The sequence below is a fragment of the Ictalurus furcatus genome, chromosome 7, assembly GCF_023375685.1.
Source record: "Ictalurus furcatus strain D&B chromosome 7, Billie_1.0, whole genome shotgun sequence".
In the NCBI taxonomy this organism is placed as follows: Eukaryota; Metazoa; Chordata; class Actinopteri; order Siluriformes; family Ictaluridae; genus Ictalurus; species Ictalurus furcatus.
Genome location: NC_071261.1, coordinates 12,750,240 through 12,773,002, shown reverse-complemented (window position 1 = coordinate 12,773,002; position 22,763 = coordinate 12,750,240). Strand labels below are relative to the sequence as shown.

At 41.5% G+C, this 22,763-nt stretch overlaps 2 protein-coding genes across 6 annotated transcripts; both read left to right on the top strand.

Moving 5' to 3' along the window:
- The first annotated feature begins 59 nt into the window (after positions 1 to 59).
- Positions 60 to 13,018, top strand: vps4b (vacuolar protein sorting 4 homolog B). Of its 2 annotated transcripts, XM_053628556.1 has the most exons (13): positions 60 to 226; positions 1,432 to 1,543; positions 2,652 to 2,752; positions 6,528 to 6,639; positions 6,748 to 6,895; positions 6,988 to 7,046; positions 7,807 to 7,926; positions 8,308 to 8,464; positions 8,864 to 9,012; positions 9,408 to 9,489; positions 9,817 to 10,036; positions 10,204 to 10,344; positions 10,649 to 13,018. In XM_053628556.1, exons 1-13 carry the CDS (start codon positions 170 to 172, stop codon positions 10,748 to 10,750), a joined length of 1,560 nt encoding a protein of 519 aa, XP_053484531.1. In that variant the 5' UTR covers positions 60 to 169; the 3' UTR covers positions 10,751 to 13,018. The 2 variants fall into 2 exon arrangements, with proteins under 2 accessions (XP_053484531.1, XP_053484532.1); XM_053628557.1 differs by lacking the exons at positions 60 to 226; positions 1,432 to 1,543; positions 2,652 to 2,752 and adding an exon at positions 4,981 to 5,220.
- A 625-nt stretch (positions 13,019 to 13,643) lies between these two features.
- kdsr (3-ketodihydrosphingosine reductase) lies at positions 13,644 to 22,016 on the top strand. 4 transcript variants are annotated; one of them, XM_053628547.1, is made up of 10 exons: positions 13,644 to 14,419; positions 15,092 to 15,181; positions 15,899 to 15,955; positions 16,486 to 16,551; positions 16,815 to 16,910; positions 17,249 to 17,440; positions 17,612 to 17,695; positions 17,824 to 17,907; positions 18,134 to 18,235; positions 18,330 to 22,016. In XM_053628547.1, exons 1-10 carry the CDS (start codon positions 14,222 to 14,224, stop codon positions 18,447 to 18,449), a joined length of 1,089 nt encoding a protein of 362 aa, XP_053484522.1. In that variant the 5' UTR covers positions 13,644 to 14,221; the 3' UTR covers positions 18,450 to 22,016. The 4 variants fall into 4 exon arrangements, with proteins under 4 accessions (XP_053484522.1, XP_053484521.1, XP_053484520.1 ...); XM_053628546.1 differs by having other exon boundaries at positions 18,110 to 18,235; XM_053628545.1 differs by having other exon boundaries at positions 18,134 to 22,016.
- The last annotated feature ends 747 nt before the right edge of the window (positions 22,017 to 22,763 follow it).

Sequence of the window (22,763 nt, the reverse complement as noted above, 5' to 3'; positions counted from 1 at the left end):
TTTGGAAACTGTGCCACCGGTTTGGGCGGTTATTTCTGAACCTTGTTACTCACTGGGCGTGTGTGTGTGAGAGAGAGAAAAAGAGATTTCCGCATTGTTCTCGAGCCTGATAGGTGTTACAGGTCAGACTGTACACAAACACACGAGCTCACATGACTTCTGCTTCACCATGCCTTCACCGAGTCGCTCAGGATCACGGCATATAATGGAGCCCTCTAACTTGCAGGTAGGTGCGAAGCTTCCAGCCCTTATAAAGGCACACACACACACCTGATCTCTGATATTCGGGAGGTGCAGGTTATTACGAGAACAATAAAAAAAAAATATATATATATATATAAAAATATGTATATATTTCTAGTTACACAAGCAATGGGATTGTTTTTACATACTTGTATACGTTTTATTACATACTGTACTTTTTACATAGAAACCTTTTAAAAGCATTGGTGTTAATGGTTAGCACGTTCGCCTCACACCAACAGGGTTGAGGGTTCGATTCCCATCGTTGCAGTGCGTGTGTGTGGAGTTTGCATGTTGTCCCCGTGCTGCGGGGGTTTTCTCCGGTTTCCTCCTCATGTATGGTAGGCTGATTGGCATGTCCAAAGTGTCTGTAGTGTATGAATGTGTGTGTGAGTGTACCCTGTGATGGATTGGCACCCCTTCCAGGGTGTACCCCACGTTGTACCTCATGCTCCCTGGGATAGGCTCCAGGTTCCCCGTGAACCTGTAGGATAAGCGGTATAGAAAATGGATGGATGGTGTTACAAATGTATTCTCATTCTCATAATAATAATTATTGTATTTTTTTTTACATGGAAGGTACGCATCAATTGAAAGATGCGTTTTAAAAGTGCGAAAGATAATGGTACCACCTCAGTGAGAAGAAAAGTTGCAGGGCATCTCACACACTTTCATACACCAATAAAGGTTCCTTGTCCTTGGCACTGTGGTGGTACTATCAAGGGTACAAATAAGGATTAAAAACAATAGAAACCATTACAGAAATTCTAATGGTTTCCACTACAAATTCCATTAAAACTCTGAACAAATGTAGTGTGTTTTCGGCCGTTTTCTATTAGTATTTAACGGTCTCTGTATTTGTTTCCACTAAACAGAAACATGCCACCAATAGAACCCAACACATTACCAGTAAAGACCCACAAGGACCATTATAGTTTCCATTAAAACCAATACAATTCCCATTATAACCATTAACACCATTAGAAGTTCTGTAATGGTTTCTCTTGGGGTTTTTTTTCTCAAGCAGGGAATGTACATAGCATTGTTTCAAGCACTTTATCCGTTATCCTGGTCCGGGTGGTGGATCCGGAGTCTATCCCGGGAAAACAGACCTCAAAACTTCCGCTTCCTTGTTCTTTTTCCCTCCCTCTCTCCCCTTTTCTCTGATATCTGCTCTCTCCACCCCAGAAAGCCATAGCGATTGCCACCAAAGCCTCGCAGGAGGATGAGGCCGGGAATTTCGAGGAGGCCGTCAAGTCCTACCACCACGCTGTGAAGTATTTCCTGCACATCATAAAGCGTACGTGAATTCATGCACTTAGTGTATATGGTCTGGACTCTATGCTGCTCTGTGTGTGTGAACGCTGAAACCCGGTAAAATGTTTGTGGATCTTGACTAGTTAGTGATGTGCAATGGTATTAGCCAAAAAAAAAAAAAAAGCTTGAAGCTTTGGAAGACGGTCAGTTTAGCCGAGTTTACAGATGAGAGACTTGGACAGGCGTTAAGGATTAAAATGTTGCTACATTGCTCTGTCGTTAGGTAGACACGAAGCGAGGGTTAAATCCCGCTGCACATGCTGTCAGCAGGTAGTGTGGCATTGTGGGTAATGTAGGAAACCGCTAACCGAAAAAAGTTCAAACTGAGTATTACTTATAAAGTGCAATTCCTGTCACCTCGACATGCAAACCAGTTAGAATCCAGTGAAGGCTTGTGATTGGCTGCAGCTAAACCAACCAGCATTTCACATTTTACTACAAATATTCAAACAAACACGAAGTTCTGTGTAAATTATACAATCTCCTGTATACTCGCTAAGTTGCTCCCCTCGCCATGTGTTTAGCTTTTTATTTACGTTTTGATGTACATCCATAATTGCTGCCATCGTTATTATTATTATTCCAGTATCAGAAACGCCGTCAGTAACCTCCCTCGAGTCCTTTCTCGAAATAATCGAACGTTTCTGTGTATATTGTGTTGTGTGTTGATCAAATCAAGCCATGCGACGCAGATTCCGCCATCTTGAGGCTGGAAAACTAGCCGCCTAGCAACTCCGCTATCGATGCTCCCAGCCTTGCTTACATGTTTACGTGTAACTCTGCTTGTCGCTGAGGTGAGAAACGGAGACTCGTGCTGCGTTTATACAATTTTCAGCTCTGATGCGTTTACGTTTCCAACATTTTGGTGAAGAGTTCGCAGGAAAGCGTTGTTGGCGTCAGTTAGCATCGCATATCTTGATGCTAGCATAGCATTGAGCATTGGTTTACAGTCGAATGTCTTTCAGTCGTGTTAAGAAGTCATTTTGTTTACGTTTGATTATTTCAGGTGATGTATTCGTCACCAGCTAATGTAATAACATCTGTTTTGTGTGTGTGTGTGTGTGTGTGTGTGTGTGTGTGTGTGTGTTCAGGTGAGCCTCAGGGGAAAGAAGGAAACCAGAAGATCCGAGACAAGTGTTCCCAGTACCTGGACCGAGCTGAGAAGCTGCAGGAATATCTAGATGAGAAACAGGTTCTTTACACCGAAGAACTAAAACACTTATAGTATTTTTCTGTCTCTCAGTCTCTCTGTGTGCATTCGTACTTCCTCTGTTGTCTTTGCAGTCATTTGTATGGCTTTTTTTTTCTATCTCCATCTACAGCCGAGTCTTAACCTCCTGGCTGAGACGAAATGATCCTGAATATAGTCGCTTTCATGTGGTATTTCCTGTCGTAGGATTACAATAAACCAAATATACGATTCGGAAACGTTCAACGCGAAACGTTTGAACTTGTTTCACGCGTCGAAATACACGTCTTGTTCTGTTCTTCACTCGTTTTAAGCATCTGTATCCAGAACGAAGACGTTTTATCTCATAGCACTCTCACAATAATTTGCCTTTATTTGAGATATTTCGGTTGAATGAGACGTCACGTTTTCTTCAGCGCAAGAAGGTTTCAAGCTAAACCCTCCAGAAGTCCTGAAAGGCCATGAGATTGAGATGTTGATCGTTTTTTGTGCTGTTATCTGGATATCTGGACCCCTTGGGCTCGTGATCTCAAGATAAGGCGACTTTCTGAGATCAGATGGAAGTTCAGAAAACTAAGAAAAATGAATGACTTGCATCCTCTCTGAAATAAACATCTCAGAATGATTGAACATCCATCACCAATGAGGTGGGGTAATGTTCAAGAGCTGTGTGTGGTTATTCTCGATCAGAAATGGTTTCTTTAGAGAATATATCTATCTATCTATCTATATACATATATATAGATCATCCCTTTACAGGTCATGTTTGTAATTGGAAGAAATCTGGACCGGTGACTGCTCATAAAAACATCCTTTAGTCGATTTGTTATGTAAAGAAATTAATCTCTGGGTGTGTGTGTGTGTTATTCTTTCCCTGACTTGCAGTCTCAAAGGGTTGCCAGATATCTTCATCTAATTCCCCATTTTGGAGAGTATCCAAGTTTGAGAGCTTCCTCTGCAGTTGTTCATCAGTAATAATGAACGCATCTTAGGACGCATGAGGACCGGTTAAATCGTCCTTTGTATCATCATATAGGCACACGTTATCGCACGCGGTGTGTTATGCTGTTTATTTGGAATCCCGTCCAGAGTGACGAAGCAGTAATCCCCCACTTGTCGACCTTGCATCCTGATAAGACGGCCTGATGACTAACCTGGCATGTGATCAGCCTATCACGTTCGAGTTCAGTAATGATGCGTCACACCCATAACATCCACCGCACCCAGGTTTACAGTTCAGAATTTCATGAAACTTTCTTCCATTTCCTCTGTTAAAGCTGTCTTTTAATCCTCCTCTCTGGATTTTTCCTCCTTGGGTCGAGGAGTTCATTTCCGTTTTACCGATTAATCGTTTTCACCTCATACCGGGCCTAACATTCGTTTCTTGAGGATCGACGACTGCCGAACTTGTCTTATTGTCCTATTTATCCGGAGAAAAACACGATTCTTTTGGGTTTTTTTTTTTGGAAGCTGGATACGATCGCACGCCAAATCGGATGCTTTTTTTGTCTGTTAAAACGAATAAAACGAGTCTGTTTTGGTGTACAGAATTAGTTTATTTACGATTCGAAAAAAATTAAATGAAGGGAAAGTCCAGGTAAAGAGTACTAAGTAACCAATCAGGCCCTCCTTTTTTTAAATCCTCGTTAGGTCTGTGTAATAATAGTAATAGTAATGAAATTTGAACGAAGGAAAATGAAATCAAAATAAACAGAGTATCGTGAATTGTACAGCATCATGAACAAACAACTTTGGTGTAAAGACCTGTCATTTTATCCAATTCATGATTTTTTTTGTGCTTCAAAAAGACAAAGGCTGATTTATATATATATATATATATATATATATATATATATATATATATATATATATATATATATATATATATATATTATATATATATATAATGTGTGTGTGTGTGTATATGTATGTGTGTATATATATATATATATATATATATAGATTTCTATTTAACTTTACATTTTAACATTTAATTTGCTTGTTTCCTGTGTCTTTGACAGATTTATCGTATTGTCAGATTTCTCCACTTCTCATTAATCATCACTTTATCTTTATCATCTGTCATAAATCCTCTTATTATTATTAACTTTAAAAAAAAAAAAAAGTAAGTCCCTGATCCAGTTGGAGGAGACTCGGGTTCAAAAAACAATGTGTTTCAGTGTGGGCGGGGCTTGCGCCATGAAGTCACGGCCGTCGGACACGTGACTGTCATAGGCGGAAGTGATATTCGACATTTTGTAACGCGGAAGTTTCCCCCCCTCCATTATCCAGTAGGATTTCAATAACAACACAGAAAAGAATTCGGCTTCGTCCCAGCGATTGTTTGTTAAAGCTCGGAAAACATCGCGGTTCCTTTTCTTTTAAATATCAGCAGAACATTTAAACACGCCGTGTTTTAGTCAAATCGCGATATTTTCTCAGCCCCTATGGCTGCCACCAACAACTTGCAGGTAAGTTGCTGCTAGCGGACTAGCCGTGTTAGATAGCGAAATAATTCGCTGGTAATCCCATAGTGAGAGCTTTAAATAACCGTAACGCGTGACTGAGCGAAGCTGACTTGTGTTTAGTCTGCGCTCAAGTTCGCTGTTGAATCATAACAGAGTCTCAACGCTGAGTTTTTGACCGAATCCCAAACCCCTCTCTGTGGGGCAGTGTAGTGCACTAGGTGGGGTGTTGACGCTACTGTTTAGCAGGCGACCTTTATAGGGAGTAGGCAGGCATTTGGGACTGAGCCTCGGGGGAAAACGTCATCTATCAATGGCCTAGCTTAAAGCTTTGTGTTTTTTCATCAATTAATTAATTTTTTAAGCTACTGTCTGTTCATGGCAAAAAGCTCGTCAAACATATTGTGACCTTTTTTTTCTTTGCAAAAATAAGTTATTATATGTGTAAAAATCGTTCGTTTAGCAGCTGGACGTCTTTAACTTCTTGTAGTTTTTAAATCGGAATTAGCAAGATAGCCCGTTTTAGCCTAACAACTTGACTTAACGGTTAACTATTAGCAGCGATTATCGGGGTCCAAGCAATGATTAACAAATAAACAGATCTGAATTGTCCACAATTTTAATAAATAAAATCACATTCTTTAAAATTATTGCATTGAAGGAAAAAAAGTGTTCCTGAATTATTTCTAGTGATGTGTGTGTAGGAATAAAACCGTGTCGTGCTGTTCTAGGAAAATAATCAACGACAGGGTGGTGTGAGGAAGTGACATCACTGTTCCCACCCTGAAGTTGTTTATTTTCCTGATTTAATTGTAAAAACTTTACAGCTTCACCTCTGACTGATACTCAAGGCGCCTTACAACAATGTTCCGTAAATGTCTGTTTATTATTGGTCATATCAGTGATTACACGAGCGCATTAATATAAACCTGAGCTGCTGTTATAGAAAGTTAATCTGACCGATCTGAATCCAGAATATAAATACAGTGTGGTGTAATTGCCCTGCATCATGAAGTCATTCGGTCGGTCTTGGTCCATCGCGTGGCAGAATCGCTTTATGGTTTCCACTTCTCAGATAGCTTTTAAAGGAATGAGAAGAATTACGAATGTGTGCACTTTGGCTGCACTTATTGACTCTGTTTTTGTTTACAGTCGGGACTTTACCTCACGTACTAACTCGCATGATGGCTGGAGAAAGCTACTGTAAAAACACTCGCTGTTAGACTGATGATAAAACCTGAATCTGTCAATTGTTTTACTTCTAGAACTTTAACCTGTTATATTTTGTTTGTGTTTGTTTGGTTTTTTTGCAGAAAGCTATAGATCTGGCCAGTAAGGCGGCGCAGGAGGACAAGGCGCAGAATTACGAGGAGGCGCTGAGGCTGTACCAGCACGCCGTTCAGTACTTCCTGCATGTCATCAAATGTACGTCTGATGTTATAGGAGCTGTCAAACTCTGTGTCTTATAGGTGTGTTAAGGTTCCTGTTCAGCAGTCGTAGGAACTGAACTCAAAGCCTGTGTGTGTGTTTTAGATGAAGCTCAGGGGGACAAAGCCAAACAGAGCATCAGAGGCAAATGTGCGGAGTACCTGGACCGAGCGGAGAAGCTGAAGGAGTACCTGAAGAAGAAGGAGAAAGCTCCCGCTAAACCAGTCAAGGAGTCACAGTCTGACGAGAAAGGGTGTGTGCGCAAGGCGTGCTTGTGTATCGGTCAGATTTCACATCGTTTACAAGTGTGTGAGACTTATTTTTTTTCTCTTTCTTTCCCTACAGAAACGACAGCGATGACGGAGAAGATCCAGAGAAGAAGAAATTCCAGAACCAACTTTCAGGTTGGTTGTTTACACACTCCTTCTCACTGGGAAATTGGGAAAATGACAGTGGACAGGTTATTTTATATCGGTTTGTTATCTTGACAGGTGGATGAACTGATCGGTAAAGTTATAGAAACATTGAGGGTTAAATAGAAGATGTACAGATGAATGGACATGCAGAGAAAACAGAATAGGACGGATAAATGAATAGCCAGGTGGATGGATGGATGTATATAGTTAGAAAGATGGATGATGGGTAGACGGATAAGTTAATCACTATGTTGGTAGATAAACAGATGGATTGATGGATGTTTGGATAGATGATGAACAGACTGACTGAAAAACATCTGAAAGATGGATGCAATAGGTGCATGGACAGATGATGGCAACAAGCAGCTGGACAGACTTCTGAATGAATGGACAAATGAGTAGCAGTAAGGATGGATGGATGGACAGGTAGCAGTAAGGATGGATGGAAGGACAGGTAGCAGTAAGGATGGATGGATGGACAGGTAGCAGTAAGGATGGATGGATGGACAGGTAGCAGTATGGATGGATGGATGGACAGGTAGCAGTATGGATGGATGGACAGGTAGCAGTATGGATGGATGGACAGGTAGCAGGAAGGACGTGTGCAGGTCCTTTCATTGCTGGATGAATGGGTGGAGAGGTAGCTGGATGAATGGGTGGAGAGGTAACCAAACAGACGGACAGGTACCTGGGTGAGGGCAATGAATGTGAAATGTACACAACACTAATGGAGTGTGTTTGTGTGTAGGGGCCATCGTCATGGAGAAACCGAATATCCAGTGGAACGATGTCGCTGGACTCGAAGGAGCCAAAGAGGCCCTGAAGGAAGCCGTTATTCTGCCCATTAAATTCCCACACCTCTTCACAGGTCAGTGTTTCATCATCTCTAATTACCTGGAACACCACAGGTCAATGTGACTGTCAGCAGGGGCGTAACCAGGCCTGGGCATTGGGGGATGATTTTTTCTTTAGCCCCGAATAATCCTCCACTTGGAGCTGTTTGTCACTACGTAACTAAACGTAAGTAAAAAGAAAATGGAGAAGATGGATATGGGTGACCATACGTTCTCTTTTTCCTGGATAACTAGTAAAGGGGTTGAAACTGAAACACTAACATTCTCTCATGCTAAGCAGGAAGGTGTGTAAATGCTCCTGACTATCAGTATTATCAGCTAATTTGCATATTTAATTGCCGATAAAACACACATTACGGTGGGGGGAGTGTAACCTTGGTTCTCTCCGCTCTCAGGTAAGCGCACTCCGTGGAGGGGGATCCTGCTCTTCGGTCCTCCTGGAACAGGAAAGTCGTACCTGGCCAAGGCTGTGGCCACTGAGGCCAACAACTCCACCTTCTTCTCCATCTCCTCCTCAGACCTGGTGTCCAAGTGGCTGGGAGAAAGTGAGAAGTGAGTTCTCGAACAGCCGGGCTGTGACGAGCAGCTTCGTGAGTGTGTGAGATGCTGCAATGAAATGAAATGTCTCAAGACTTGTTTAAAATGTTGATGCCACGTGATTCACTGAGGCCATACCTCCTTTACTAAGAGTACAATGCCTGAATAGAAACTTTAAATGCATTGATTGATGCAGGAAGTGAAACTGGATGCTTCGGTAATGATCAAACACAGTTGTCACGACAACCAGAAACCCTCACCTCCCCCCAGCTGCAGGCTGACGGAGTACTATAAATAAAATGACTACCTCCTTTTTTTTTTTTCTTTTTTTTGCCACCCCCCCAGTGTATTAATAACGTTCATTTCAAACATGACCCTGATTCCCCCGTACGTTCCTTGCTCCTTTTCCTTCAGGCTGGTGAAGAACCTGTTCGAGCTGGCCCGAGAACACAGTCCATCCATCATCTTCATCGACGAGGTCGACTCTCTGTGCGGCTCCAGAAGTGAGAACGAGAGCGAGGCGGCTCGCAGGATCAAGACCGAGTTCCTGGTGCAGATGCAGGGTGAGAAAGAGATGATGATGATGAACCTGGATTTTAGCTTTGGAGGATCAAAGCATTAATGTCGCTGCTGTAAACAAATTTGATTTTTCTCTTTGGGTTTTCTCTTCAGATATAGTTTTTGTTTTACGTCTTTACTTTGGATGGTGCAAAATTGATCTTAGACAGGGGCTACCTAAACCATGGTTGTGGTTGTTTTTTTGTTTTGTTTTTTTAATTGGGGAGAAAAATAAAGCAACAAATAGTCTCTCTAGCCCCCAACCCTGATGTATCGATTCCTTTTTTTTCTGGAATCTTTTGGTACTGGACCACTGAAATTAGGAAAATTTTGAGGAAACTATAGTTAAAAAAAAAAACAAAAAACTTGAGATTTCACACCACTTCTTGATCATTCTCAGGTGTTGGGAATGACAACAAGGGAATCCTGGTGCTCGGAGCAACCAACATCCCATGGACACTCGACTCTGCCATCAGGAGACGGTGAGCAGCTCGATTCTGATTTAATTTAATTACGTAAAGGACTGCTTTATAGGCTACAGCGCTTGGAACAGTGTGGAATAACACCTTCCGAGGTGTATCCATAGAAACGATTGTATGACGGCAGCTCATGAATATGCGGAGATAAATTAAAGATAAATAAAATTACGGCGAGTCGGCGTTTCATTCTCAGGGCATATAAGAAGCCCGTGTTTGCCTGGGTCGTGCTTTGAAATCGGAGAACACTTATTTATTTATTATTACTTTTCAAGTAAACCACAAACAATGTGAATCTGTACACCTGAGCACTGTGTGTGTGTGGGTGTGTAGATTTGAGAAGCGCATCTACATCCCCCTGCCGGAGGAACACGCCCGCTCCTTCATGTTTAAGCTGCATCTGGGCACCACGCCCAACAGCCTGAACGATGCTGACTTCGTCACGCTGGGCAAGAAGACCGAGGGCTACTCGGGCGCCGACATCAGCATCATAGTGCGCGACGCTCTGATGCAGCCCGTCAGGAAAGTGCAATCCGCCACACACTTCAAACGGGTACGGAGCCCTGATTCAGTACACCCGGGCCTTGTTCTTGCTTGTTACCCGAGTTACAGAGGAAACCGGATTGAGTTGTTGATGATTTTACATCGTTAGGGATTGTGTATGTATAATTATACCACAGTGCTGGTGAATTCTCGAGTAACCCCCCCATACTTTTAAAGGTACGAGGACCATCCAGAGCCGACCCCAATGTGATCGTGGATGACTTTCTAACCCCATGCTCTCCCGGAGATCCTCAGGCCATTGAGATGACGTGGTTGGAGGTTCCTGGAGATAAACTCATGGAGCCTGTGGTTAGCATGGTGAGCTGTTTAAGAAGCTTCGTTTTCCACAGCGGTTTCTATCGCTCATTGGTTTGTCAAAACCGACTTTAGATCAGTATTTATATTCCTGCGATCATTCATTCTAATTAGTCTATAGAGCACCAAAACTACATCAGCAGTTATATTCCAGAACTCCTTAGTCTATATAGTCTGATGGCAGATCAGCATTTGTAGTCTTGCCTACGTTAATTTACATAGATGAGACTGATCGTAGAGCAGTGTTCTGTACTCCTGCTTTCATTAGTTTGTCAAAAAAATGTCTGTTTGCTGCACGTGTTCACAGGCGGACATGTTGCGATCGCTGGCCAGCACGAAGCCCACCGTGAACGAGCAGGACCTGGAGAAGCTGAGGAAATTCACAGAGGATTTCGGCCAGGAGGGTTGAGGAAGGAACCGAAGCGGCGGGGTCCAGGATTTCTAAAGTCTTCTCTTCCCTCTTTTCCTCTCTTTTTCTTCCTGGACTTCCTGTTGGACTGGCGAGTTGAAGGACAGCTTGGTAGAAGCCGATCCGGAGCCTACGTGCGCCCGGAATTACGTTTATGCGTCACATTTTTCTAACATTTAGTTATTCTGGGTTTTTTAAAAAAAAAATCATTCTCGGTTTATTCGGATTCACTACATCAACGCTGGTTCAGTCGTAAAGATTTCGGACTTATATCGAGCACTAATTTGCATCGGGCTGATGTTCAGAATTTTCCCATCATGATTATCGGCAAACATTATATCGCGGTTTACAATATTATTAAATGGCTTACAGGCACATAGGACACTATCTAGGTGGCACAAAAAAAGGTAGTAACAATGTTGTGCATGCTGAATATCACAGTACATCACATTTCTGAGTATCGGCACATGCCTCAAGTTGAGAGGTGAGTAGTGATGAGCGTTATTTGGATTGTCAATTTGTGGGCTGTGTTCCAATTCTTACATAATGAAGCGTTTAAATCTGGTTGTAGATACAAGTGCCGTTAGTTTACTGCAAACACGATATAAAACTTTATTTAAATAGCCGGTTTAACAAGATGCATCAAAAATATTTTGGATCTCGGTAACTTTTTGTGTTTTCCTTTGGCAAACGCCCTTTCAGTCTATGATTGAATGCCCTTTTTTGCGCCCTAGTCGACTTCGCCTTACAGCCCGAGAGTGTGCAACATCAATGTCACACAGTTATCTCTAGCTACATCATGTAGCTGGTTTCCATGGTGATTTGTTCAGGCAGTTGCTAGCAAGAACGATGCAGTTGGTTTCTATGGCTATTTGTACTAGCAAGAGAATGACTTACAGTCGGTTTCCGTGGTGATTTGTACAGACTAGCGTTATCAAAAATGACATGGTCCATGGTGATTTAATTTTTTTTTTTTTGTATAGGTTATCTCTAGCAAAAGAATGACACAGTTGGTGTCCGTGGAGATTTGTACAGGCTACCGCTATGCAGAATGAGAGATGGTTTCCGTGGTGACTTGTACAGGCTACCGCAAGCAAAATTGATGTAGCCATCTGTAATTCTGTAGCTGCATAGCTAATGATGCTAATTGGCTACTTTGTCCACATTTTGAAAGGTATTGATCCTGTTAACCCTTAGCAGCTTGGTCTGCCATTTTGAAAAGGACGCCGCATCAGACCATCATGATCCTCAGGACTTCAAAGGGCTTATCTGACGAAAGTAACACGAGCTGATGAAAGTAATAGAACCCAAGATGGCGACTAAGGCAGCGGGGGTGTTAATTCAGTTGTAATACACTTGGGGTATTTTTCTTTGAGCCATCACCATGCTAATTGAGCTGTGCTATCTAATGAACATGCTAAGTATTCTAGCGGAATGAAGTTGCAAAGGTGGCCCACCATTTTGATCTTGGCTAGTTAAAGTAGATATATTTTTAAAAATATTTAATTTCGTAAGAATGCAACGCTTCGTAGGACTTATAACAAAACTGAACAGCGGCTTAAGATGGCACCCAAGTGGAAAATATGAGAAGTCGACAAGGGCGCATGAAACCTCAGAATTGTTACAATGTGTTGATGGGTGTAGACCTTGTGGAGGTCACATGACTGCGAAAACTGCGTAAGTTCGGTAAATGTTTTGTTATATTACAGAATTTGGGAATCTTTAATTAGTATACATCAAATCATAAACATATTGTCCCTTTACTTTCTTTCAAATTGAACGTTATTTTTGGCCAACAGTTATGGGATGTGACAGGAAGGCGTCTCATAGTCTGTGACTTGTGGCCATGTGACACCAAGCCAATTTTTATTTTATTATATTCTTTGGACCATCTTGCTACAGCAAACTTGTGCCTTCAATACGTTTTTCTTTTACTTTACATAAAAACAAACCAAATTTTTGTGTACATCATAAATGTTAATAAACATTTATGCACGGCGCAAAAAAAATGAGATTTGCACATTCATTCACATTTATTCTCCTTCCCTGTCTGATTGTATACAGCTACAGTCCTGTTCGCTTATGGTGTTGGGTTTTCTATATAGCAAACTTTACATGTTATCCTTCATAGCCTGTTTATTTTTTGCTGTTGTTTAAACATGACTGTTTAGAACATTTTTGTTTCTGAACTCCATGAGGTTTTGGTGTTGCTCATTTACCTCTTATCGTACACGTGTAAATAAAAGCTGAGATTGAAAAACAATACTGCGGAAAACACTTGTTTATTAAGTAATCAACATCAGCGGGTTTGTTCGGATCAGCAGAAGGAGTCTCCAGTGTCAGCGCTTTGTAATTGGTAAAGTGGTAACTTTCAAAAGTCTTCAGGACAGAAGAGTTAAGTTTTGTCGTTTCTTGGGAGCGTGACTACTAAAAATGTTAATTGCTGGTAAAATGCTGTGGTATCAGACAAATAAAACACGTTGGCAGGTGTAAATTTGTCGTTGTTTATTGTTTTCCTAAACCAGCACATCAGAGTGTTATTATTCCTTGTGTAAACTGTACAACTTGTGCACCTGTTCGAGTTTGGATCTCTAACTAGGAGCTATGAAGCTAATGTTGCTAACAAGTAATGGAAGTCTCACACAAAATCTTAAAAACATCCAGTTCTATTGGTTTGTGTGATTTAGGACACAGGTTTCCATTACTTCTTAGCTATGGTAGCTTTAGCACAAAGCAAAACAGAAAAAAAATTGACTCAAATGAGACAACACTTTGTGTATGTGGAAAATTGTTTATTAATTTTGTCAGACTATTCCTTTAGATATAGTTATCTTCTAGGTCATGATGTAGACTATTTTATTGTTTTTCACTGTTTTTATTATTTTTATTTTCACCATGGTTGGCTCGTATTATGGAACAACTTCGTAATAGAAGAGCCTCTTTCCTCACAAAAGGCGGGAAAATCCTACCTCCTTTGCTGGATTCTGGAATTTGTAGTCCTTTACGTGACGCGTCACTGACGTCGTCACGTATTAATCAACTACAAATCCCAGAAAGCGACTGACAGCGAGCGTTCGTTCGTGGACATCGCTTGTGTTTTGGTTTGTATTAGTGAACGGAGTTAGCTAGCTGCAAACAATTAATGGTCGAAACGCGCGTACAACGTTTTGCGCGTTCATATCGTCACGCTTTTCTGACACTGTAACCTATTACGAATGTGAGAAACAAATGGTGAAAATTTGACTCGCTGTCTATCTGGCATTTATAAAGAAAGAGCCATTTATATCGACTCCGTAGATGAAAGAGTTAGCTTGTCCCTAGCTAGCTAGCGCGGCCGTGTCCTAAATGGTTCCCCTGCATTGTTAAAGTTCACTAGGTAGTCCGTAAACCACCGTTGTTGTGATAGCACATTGAGAGCACGTATATAGGGAGTACGCAGAGATTTGGGGTTCGGCTTGAAGTCTCTCTCCCATGCCCTCTGAAGAGGCTTTTTGGAACTCGGTAACACTGGACTGGTTTTTCTCGCACTCCGGCTGGTCTTTTCTTCCTTTCATGATGATGATGATTTTAGTTTTTGCTGCTTTTATGGTCGCCTTTGTCTTGTTTCTCTACATGATATCGCCTTTAATAAGCCCCAAACCGCTCAAACTCAATGGGGCCCATGTCGTGGTAAGTGCACTTGTTTTCTATTAAAAACAAGTGATTTATTTTCACTTTTCCACAGTATATATTGTTTCTTTTGAAAACAGTTTGCATATAGCCGATCATCTGTGTCCTTTTTGTGCCGTCGATAATGTCATGTGCAAGAATTTAGTACAAGAGGGGGGCGGCCTGAGAACACGTATACACCTTTATTTTACTCGCAAATACAGTCTGATATGAATGTTCATAAATATGCAAATTATGTACATACGGAAACGCCCCTCACGCAACGCTCTGCCTACATTGGCCTGCTACGTGACGGTAAACTAGCTAGACATTTGCATTGACATATTTTCATTTATTTATTTGTAAGAGAAAGTAGTCAAAGCTGTGAAAATGTAACGTTACCATGGCAACCATGATTTGTTCATCAAAAAATATAAGCGTATGCAGGTTTTACACTGCACAAATCACTTAAAAAATAGAAAAGTATTTGGCACGGAGTTGAGATCGGAAATCTAATTTATAGCCGTGTTACGTTTACTGTGGTGGAGTTTTGCAAAATTTTCCTTTATTATCAAAAAAAAATTCTATTCAAAAAAATGTAAGTTAAGATGTTAATTATGAGGAAGTTAAAAAGTTTGTGCCCCCACAACCCACATTCTGAATATATTTTGTGTGTTTATTTGCGATGTCCAGGTGACGGGGGGCAGCAGCGGGATCGGGAAGTGCATAGCCATGGAGTGCTACAAACAAGGAGCTTTCATCACATTGGTGGCGCGCGATGAGGTGAGACCGTAAACACGTGGGTGGCTAACAAGTAACGGAAGCTTATAGCTACCGGTTTGCATGAACTGCTTATCTGATTAATCGTACACTCAAAGTGTTCAGAGTCTCAGACACACAGAAGGTCAAAGCTGAATCACTATCGTTTTGGTGTCACTGAGAGAGGGGGCGTGGCCTAAAGTGTGAAGGCGGAGCTGTAGGTTAGAAAGGAATTCTGCGATAGAATAGTTTGATTTGTGCTGAAAATGGAAAGAAAACGATAAAAGAAAGAAATGTACAGTTTAGAAAAAAGTAAGGAAAATGGAAAAAGAGGTAGGGAAAAAACAGAAAGGGGAAAGAAGCGATGATGCACAACGAAAAATTTTAGAAAGAACTACAGAAGCAAGAGAGGGAAATGCTAGAAGGGAGAAAGAAAAACGTACAAAGAAAGAGGAATAAGAATGCAAAAAGAATGGAAAGGAGGTGAGGCAAGGATAAAAGGAAGAAAGGGAAGGAGGAAAAATGGAGTATGAAGGAAGCAGGAGAGAGCGAGAAAGAGAAAGAAAGATGGAAACAACGGAAATCTTAAACGATAAGAGAAAGAAAGAAGGATGATATTACTGAGACGTGTGATTTTTAAAAATTTTTTATTAAAATGTATTTATTTATTTATTGTGTGAGTGATGATTCGGACATGCCACTAAACTGGAGGCCATAAGCTTGTGGTGTTTGTGTCTCCAGGGTAAACTGGTGCAGGCGAAGAAGGCGGTGGAGAAGTGTGCCGTAAACGATAAACAGGTCAGTAACTCTACAGAAGTGAAATAATGGTGTAGTGGCATGGAGTGGCAGCAGGGGGGCAGCATCAAGCTAATGGCTACATGTGAGTTCCAGCTCTCGTACCACCAGTAGCAGGAGGAAAAAAGAAAGGAATAATATTTTTCAGCTAGAAAGGATAGCAAACAAGAAAGAGGGGAAGAAAGGAAAAGTGGGGGACACCAAGGGACGAAAAGGAACGCATGAAAGAAGAACGAGAGAGAGAGAGATAGAGGGAGGGAAAGGCAAAGTGATAGGAAAGCATGGTGAGCGACGGAAGCAGGTGAGATGCAATGAGAGAAAAAGATGATGAAAGGAAACGAGAAATTTAAATAAACAAAGAAGCGAAGGAAAGAAAGAGGGTTGAAAGAAACGTTAGAAAGGAAGGAGGAACATCCCATAATAAGGTTTAGAGAAAAGTTTACAGTGGGGGAGTAACTTTTAAACTGACCGTGAAGGTAATATTATTTTTATTATTATTATTATCATTATTAAGTGTGTGTGTTGTGTGTAAGGTGGTGCTCTGCATCTCAGTGGACGTGTCGAAAGATTACAGCCAGGTGGAGAGCGTGCTCAAACAGGTGAGTGGAGGAGTGAAAGTGTGTGTGTGTGTGTGTGTACATCTTCACGTGTGTGTGTGTACACATCTTCACGTGTGTGTGTGTACACATCTTCACGTGTGTGTGTACACATCTTCACGTGTGTGTGTGTGTGTGTACACATCTTCACGTGTGTGCGTGTACATCTTCACGTGTGTGCGTGTACATCTTCACGTGTGTGCGTGTACATCTTCACGTGTGTGCGTGTACATCTTCACGTGTGTGTGTGTGTGTGTGTGTGTCAGGCTCAGGAGAAGTTGGGGCCGGTGGACATGCTGGTGAACTGCGCAGGGACGGCCGTGTCAGGGAAGTTCGAGGAGCTCGGGGTCCAACACTTCCAGGTCAGATTTTTTAATCGATATGCAAATAAGGAATCCCACCACACCTCTAAGTCCTGCCCCCTTCTCTGTGATGTAGCAGTGCTACATGGCTCTCAATTGCATATTGTAAAACCACCTTGAAAGAATTCATGTAAACAAAGCTTTTTATTACATGTATTATTTTATTAAAATTTATATATATATATATCAAATATTTTATTGCCCTTTGATCAACTTTATGGTCAAATTAACGTGTCACACTTTAATGTCATAAACGCATTATAGAAATACAGTTACTAGTAATGTCAGGTGTAATATGTGTGTGTGTGTGTGTGTGTGTGTGTGTGTGTGTGTGTCAGAGTCTGATGGAGGTGAACTACCTGGGCAGTGTGTATGCCACGCGGGCTGTGATCAGCAACATGAAGGAGCGGCGGATGGGCCGCGTGGTGTTCGTGTGTTCTCAGGCCGGGCAGCTTGGACTCTTCGGCTACACGGCGTACTCCGCCTCCAAATTTGCCCTGCGTGGCCTCGCCGAAGCTCTGCAGATGGAGGTGTGTGTGTGATGGAATCAACGCTGATGTCGTACCTTGAAACGACAATGCATGAGGGCGAGCGCGTTAATATAAAACCTGTGCTAGAAAACTAATCAGCTTATCTTATGACCAATCAGAACGCAGAACCTTACCCAATGTTGTGTACTCGCTCTGTGTTGTGTCCTGCAGGTGAAGCCGTATAACATCTATGTGACGGTATCCTACCCTCCCGACACCGACACGCCGGCGTTAGCTGAGGAGAACAAGATGAAGGTACGTGTTCGGAAATCATCGATGAACCCCTTTTTTTTTCTTTTTTTTTCTTCTCTTTTCTCTCCCCCCTTTTGTCCACGCGGTGTCGTAAGCCCTTTTTACCGTTTTGTGTGTTTTCTCCGATGCAGCCTTTAGAGACGAAGCTGATCTCGGAGACGTCCGGGGTGTATCAGCCTGAGCAGGTGGCGAAAGTCATCGTTAAAGATGCCATGGTGAGTGTCAGCACCGCGCTGATGGCAGGTTTATATCGACGCGCTTGTCGTTTCTATAGAAAACGTGAAGGTGCTGTTACTATGGAAACGATAACTTATCAGAGCGAGCGCATTGATGTAAACCTGCGCTGCTGTTACAGAACATTAATGAACAGCTTCCAACCAATCAGAAGGTGTAAAGCGTCTCACTCAGCTGTTTAAGTTGTGTGTGTGTTGCGTGGTGCAGCAGGGGAACTTCAGCAGCTCCGTAGGTCCTGACGGCTACATGCTGTCTGCGCTCACCTGCGGCATGTCGCCCGTCACATCCATCACCGAGGGGCTGCAGCAGGTACACGCCTGTCACTCTCTCACACCTGTCTCTCTCATACACTTGTACGTGTACCGAATGACATCGGTCATAAACAGCTGTGTTCTGGGTTCAGATTGTGACCATGGGGCTGTTCCGCACCATCGCACTCTTCTACCTGAGCAGCTTCGACAGCATCGTACGCCGCTGCATGATCCAGAGGGAGCAGAGCAAAGCGTCCGACAAGACGGAGTAACGCCCGCGCTTCCTGCCGTTCCACCTTCACTGCTCGACCTGGACACACACACACGTTACATCCTGATACACCCCATCGCATAACACATTTTGTCTGGGTCAACGTAGGGCGGAGCTTAAGCTACGTTTGATCAGCCAATGAGCGTTTAGTTTACTTTAGTTAAGCCACTTTAACTAACTAACGTTCGCTTAGCTACGATTAACGATTCCCTCTCCAGCAGTAGCTAAACCTATCACAAATAAGCTAACTATTGAACAGGCTAACACTGAGGTTAACAGTTTTATCGACTTTGCTAGCTATTTAACATCAAAGTGTGGCGCGTATTTACCGGATCGAACGAGTTTAGCAACGTTAGCTAAGCGCCGTGCTAATATTAGCTTGATTTTGTTTACAGTCCAATGTCGAATGGATACCACAGATTAGCCAAAGCACCTCAATGTTCGGAAGCTGACTACTCGGCTAGATTTAGCCGCTGGAGAGTTAACCTAAAATTAGCGAATGTTGCTCAATACGGTGCACAAGATCCACAAGTATAATAGTTTCGCTATCCTAAACGATTAAATCTTCATCAACAGATTTTTTTTTTTTGTTAAACGTCAAATACGATAAATACATCAATGTGGTGTTTGCTAGCCAACCTAGCTATTGGTTTTAATTACATGACAAAAGAGCTAGCCAAATTTAGCTAGCTTGCTAGTTAGTGGATTTAAATGTTTTTAATCACGCAACAGTTGTACATACAGTAGTATATACATGCAAGCTAATGTCTGGCTAGCTGTTTTATTTGTGTAATTATGAATTGTAGCGTCAATATAAATTCTCATAAATTGTATCAATTGTGCGGTCCTTCAGCACGCTAGCTAACTTCAGGTTTGTGCAATTCAAACAGCTAAAATTTTTCAGTTAGCTAGCGTTGGACTACATAAGATTTTGTTTTGGAACACTAGCATTGTTTGCTAGCAAGCGATTCTACTTTGCGCACAATTACGGTGATGTCATGTGATCGATTTACCTTAAGCTCCGCTCTTATTACATGCCGTAACGATTTTTTTTAGCACGTCTTTGTAAGTGGATTATCTTCGCAGGCGAGGATAGATAAATGTTTATCGTTCCAATCTCAGACAAACTCGCTCACCTTTCCCATCATTGTCGTTTATTGGTTAAAAGATAACTTCCTGAACTGCGTCCGCCATTTTTGCCTTATCCTCGATTCTCTGTGCAGGCGTCCTGATGGAGATGTTTGATGTACGCGAGACTCGCTGGTTCGAGTTCTTCCCTTTGGTAACAGGAAGAGCTAGCATGTTTAGCCCTGACCTAGAAGGAGGGGGAGGGAATGAAGAACATGTTTTTAGCATCCATGCTAGCTGTTGAAAAGCAGGACAGCACTGCGTGTGCTGAAACCTACACAAATCGAGCGAATCCCTGCGTTTCGGTCTTTATAACGTGCCCTTGTTCGTTAGCGATTAGCAGGGAAAACGCTCGACACTGAAGTGACTTCCTTGGAGAATTTCTTTCAGTTTTCAGTTCGACTTCTATGTAGCTTGCTAACTATCTAGCAACGAAACACCGTCTGCACTCGTCGACTTGCTGTCGCAGCTACGAAGCGTGTAGCAATTAGCAGGACGTCGATCACGCTTGACGTCGACGCAAATATCTTCCGTTTTCACTGACTTCCCAAGTACTGCCTAAATAGCTAACCAGCTAGCACACTATCTGGCTGCCCTGCTAGCTACTTAGCATGCTAATTAACCAACAAACTCAACCCTGAAGCCGGACACTCAATGTGAAAGAAATTGAGCGTAAATCTCTAAAGATCTCCAACTGATTGTTCGTGTTGTCCTTCACACTCGACAGCCATGTTATATTGGCTTGCTAACCAGTCGTTAGCTTATCCGACTGTCATGCTAGCTATCTAGCGTAAAAAAAAAAAACCCCATCAGCTTACTAGTTAGACCGAATAAGTTTCACCAGCTGTAACGAGCAAACATAGGACTTGTTACGTTAAAGAAACCATACGAATAGCGCAAGACGGCGCAATTTAGCACTAACATTTTTTTATTATTATTATTATTATTAGCTACCATTTAGCGATTCAGCCATAGCAAGTGAGACGCTCCGGTCATGCAGAACTCATTTTAAAGCCTTAAGAGACAATCGGTTCAGCCAGATTTATTGTTTCATCGTAGCCTCCTCGCAATCAGCTGCGGTTTTTGCGTTATTTGCTAGGTTTTTTCTGTTTGTTTTTTTTTTTTTATTTTCTGTTTTTTGCAATTCAAGGCGCCTTAAGTATGAAAGTGAGGACGCATGAGTCGCAGCGACGATGTTCTCATTTGACGTCGGCTCGAGGCACGGTTAAGGTTAACTATCGCTCTTCCGTTCCACAATAAGGCAGAGTAGCTAACACGCTAGTTTTTAACCGATTAACGGTTTAACACTATGTTCGTCACTCGCAACATTCATCGTACGCACTTCCGAGTATTTGAAAGGAGGCTGCGTAGGTAGTCTGATGAGACCTGGACAACATCCGAGCATAAACACAGCTATCTTTTAAGGATTTTGTTTTAAAATTGTAAAGACGGACAGCGCTGTGACTCGGAATAAAGAACAACTTTTTTTTTTTTTTTTTTAACAACACATTCCTACATCTGATCAATGACCTTTCTTTTCAGTCGTTAAAGCTATGCAAACGAAGCATGTACATTTAAAACCGGTTTTCACCTCCATGCTAGGACTTAGCTCTTTTCTTGTTGTTTGATGTTAAGAATTGTTTAAATGTCTCAGTTAATATAATTTAACGGTAATTTAAGTAACGTAAAAAAACACAAACAGCTTGGACACATTCCTCTTGTCTTTCGGTTGTTGTGACGAAAAGAAAAAAAAAAATATTCACCTTGTGTGCCATTTAAAAAAAAACAAACAAAAAAAAAACAAACAAACCCAAAAGTTGTTGTTGCTACGTGTTAATTTCTTACATGATCAAATAAAATGTTTTGGAGAGTTGGTACCATTTGTTTCTTCGCATTTTTACGGCAAGAAGAAGATGTGATATGTGAAGATATGTTAAATAAATATAGTTCCGTTACTGTAAAGTTATTAACGAGGCTCAAAGTCCACTAGGTGTCTCGCGTCAAAGCCGTTTCCTCGCGTCTGCCATTATTCATAAGTTTTAATTATTGGTATTCATAGTTATTCATAAGCTGCTTTGACTGCCTGTCTAATATTCAAATCAGGGGCAGAAAAGATGAAAGGGCTCGGGTGCATTTATATAAAAAAAATTTTAAAAAGCAGAACCGAAACTAAATCTGAACCATTTAAAAAAAAAAAAAAAAAAAAAAATCAGTTTCTCTCAGCTACTGTATTGTGTCGTACACGAGTCAATTACAACATCGGAAACAAAAAAAGAAGTCAACTCGTTATGATAATAATGAGTCTTTATTTATCTCACATACATTACAGCAGTGAAATTCTTTTCTTCACATAGCAAATATTATGCAAATTAGCTCATTAATACCAGCTATACACATACATATATTTATTAATTATTCAATATGACGTCCAGTGCTACTGTTAACGGCTACATAGTAAATGAAGGATTGTTTTTATTTTGTATTTTTTTATATGAAATCGTACTGCTAGGCGACTCGGGAAACGTCTATAGCGAGTAAAACATGTCAAAACGCATCGCTGCTATAAGACTTTCGTGTGACCAGCGGCCATGGACACAAAATATACTCATCAGAAATGTCAACATTTACCTCAGATATGTTGGTAAAATAATTTATAATTCAAATAAAAAGCCTCTTTTTGAGTAAAATGACACTTGGCATCATTGCTAATCAAACATCCACGGGTTCGGCCATATTGGGACACAAATGAGTTTTACGAGTCGGGACATAACGTGGACGTCTCGGCATTCGATGCTAAGTGTAATTATATAAATACTCATCAAAGTATATCAACATTTGCCTGAGATGTGTTGGTAAAAGACTTGTTTAATGGCTCTGTTTGAGTACAACTATTAGTCAGACTTAGCATCACCGCTAATCAAACATCCATCATAAGGTCGGCCATTGTGATTTCATTTTTTGAGTTGCGATGCTACAGTTGACTTTCTATGCCAGAGCGAAAGGAAGTTTTGATTAGCAGTCAATTCTAAGTGTAATTAAAGTGTGGTTTTAGACACTTATTGGGGGGGGGGGGGGGGGGGGGGGACAACGTTGATATTCCTGTCAGTTTCCGTCTCAGTGTGCTTTTACACATAATGCCGACTAACTAAATCGTCATAAGCTAGTTTACACTTAGTGGTTAGGCTGC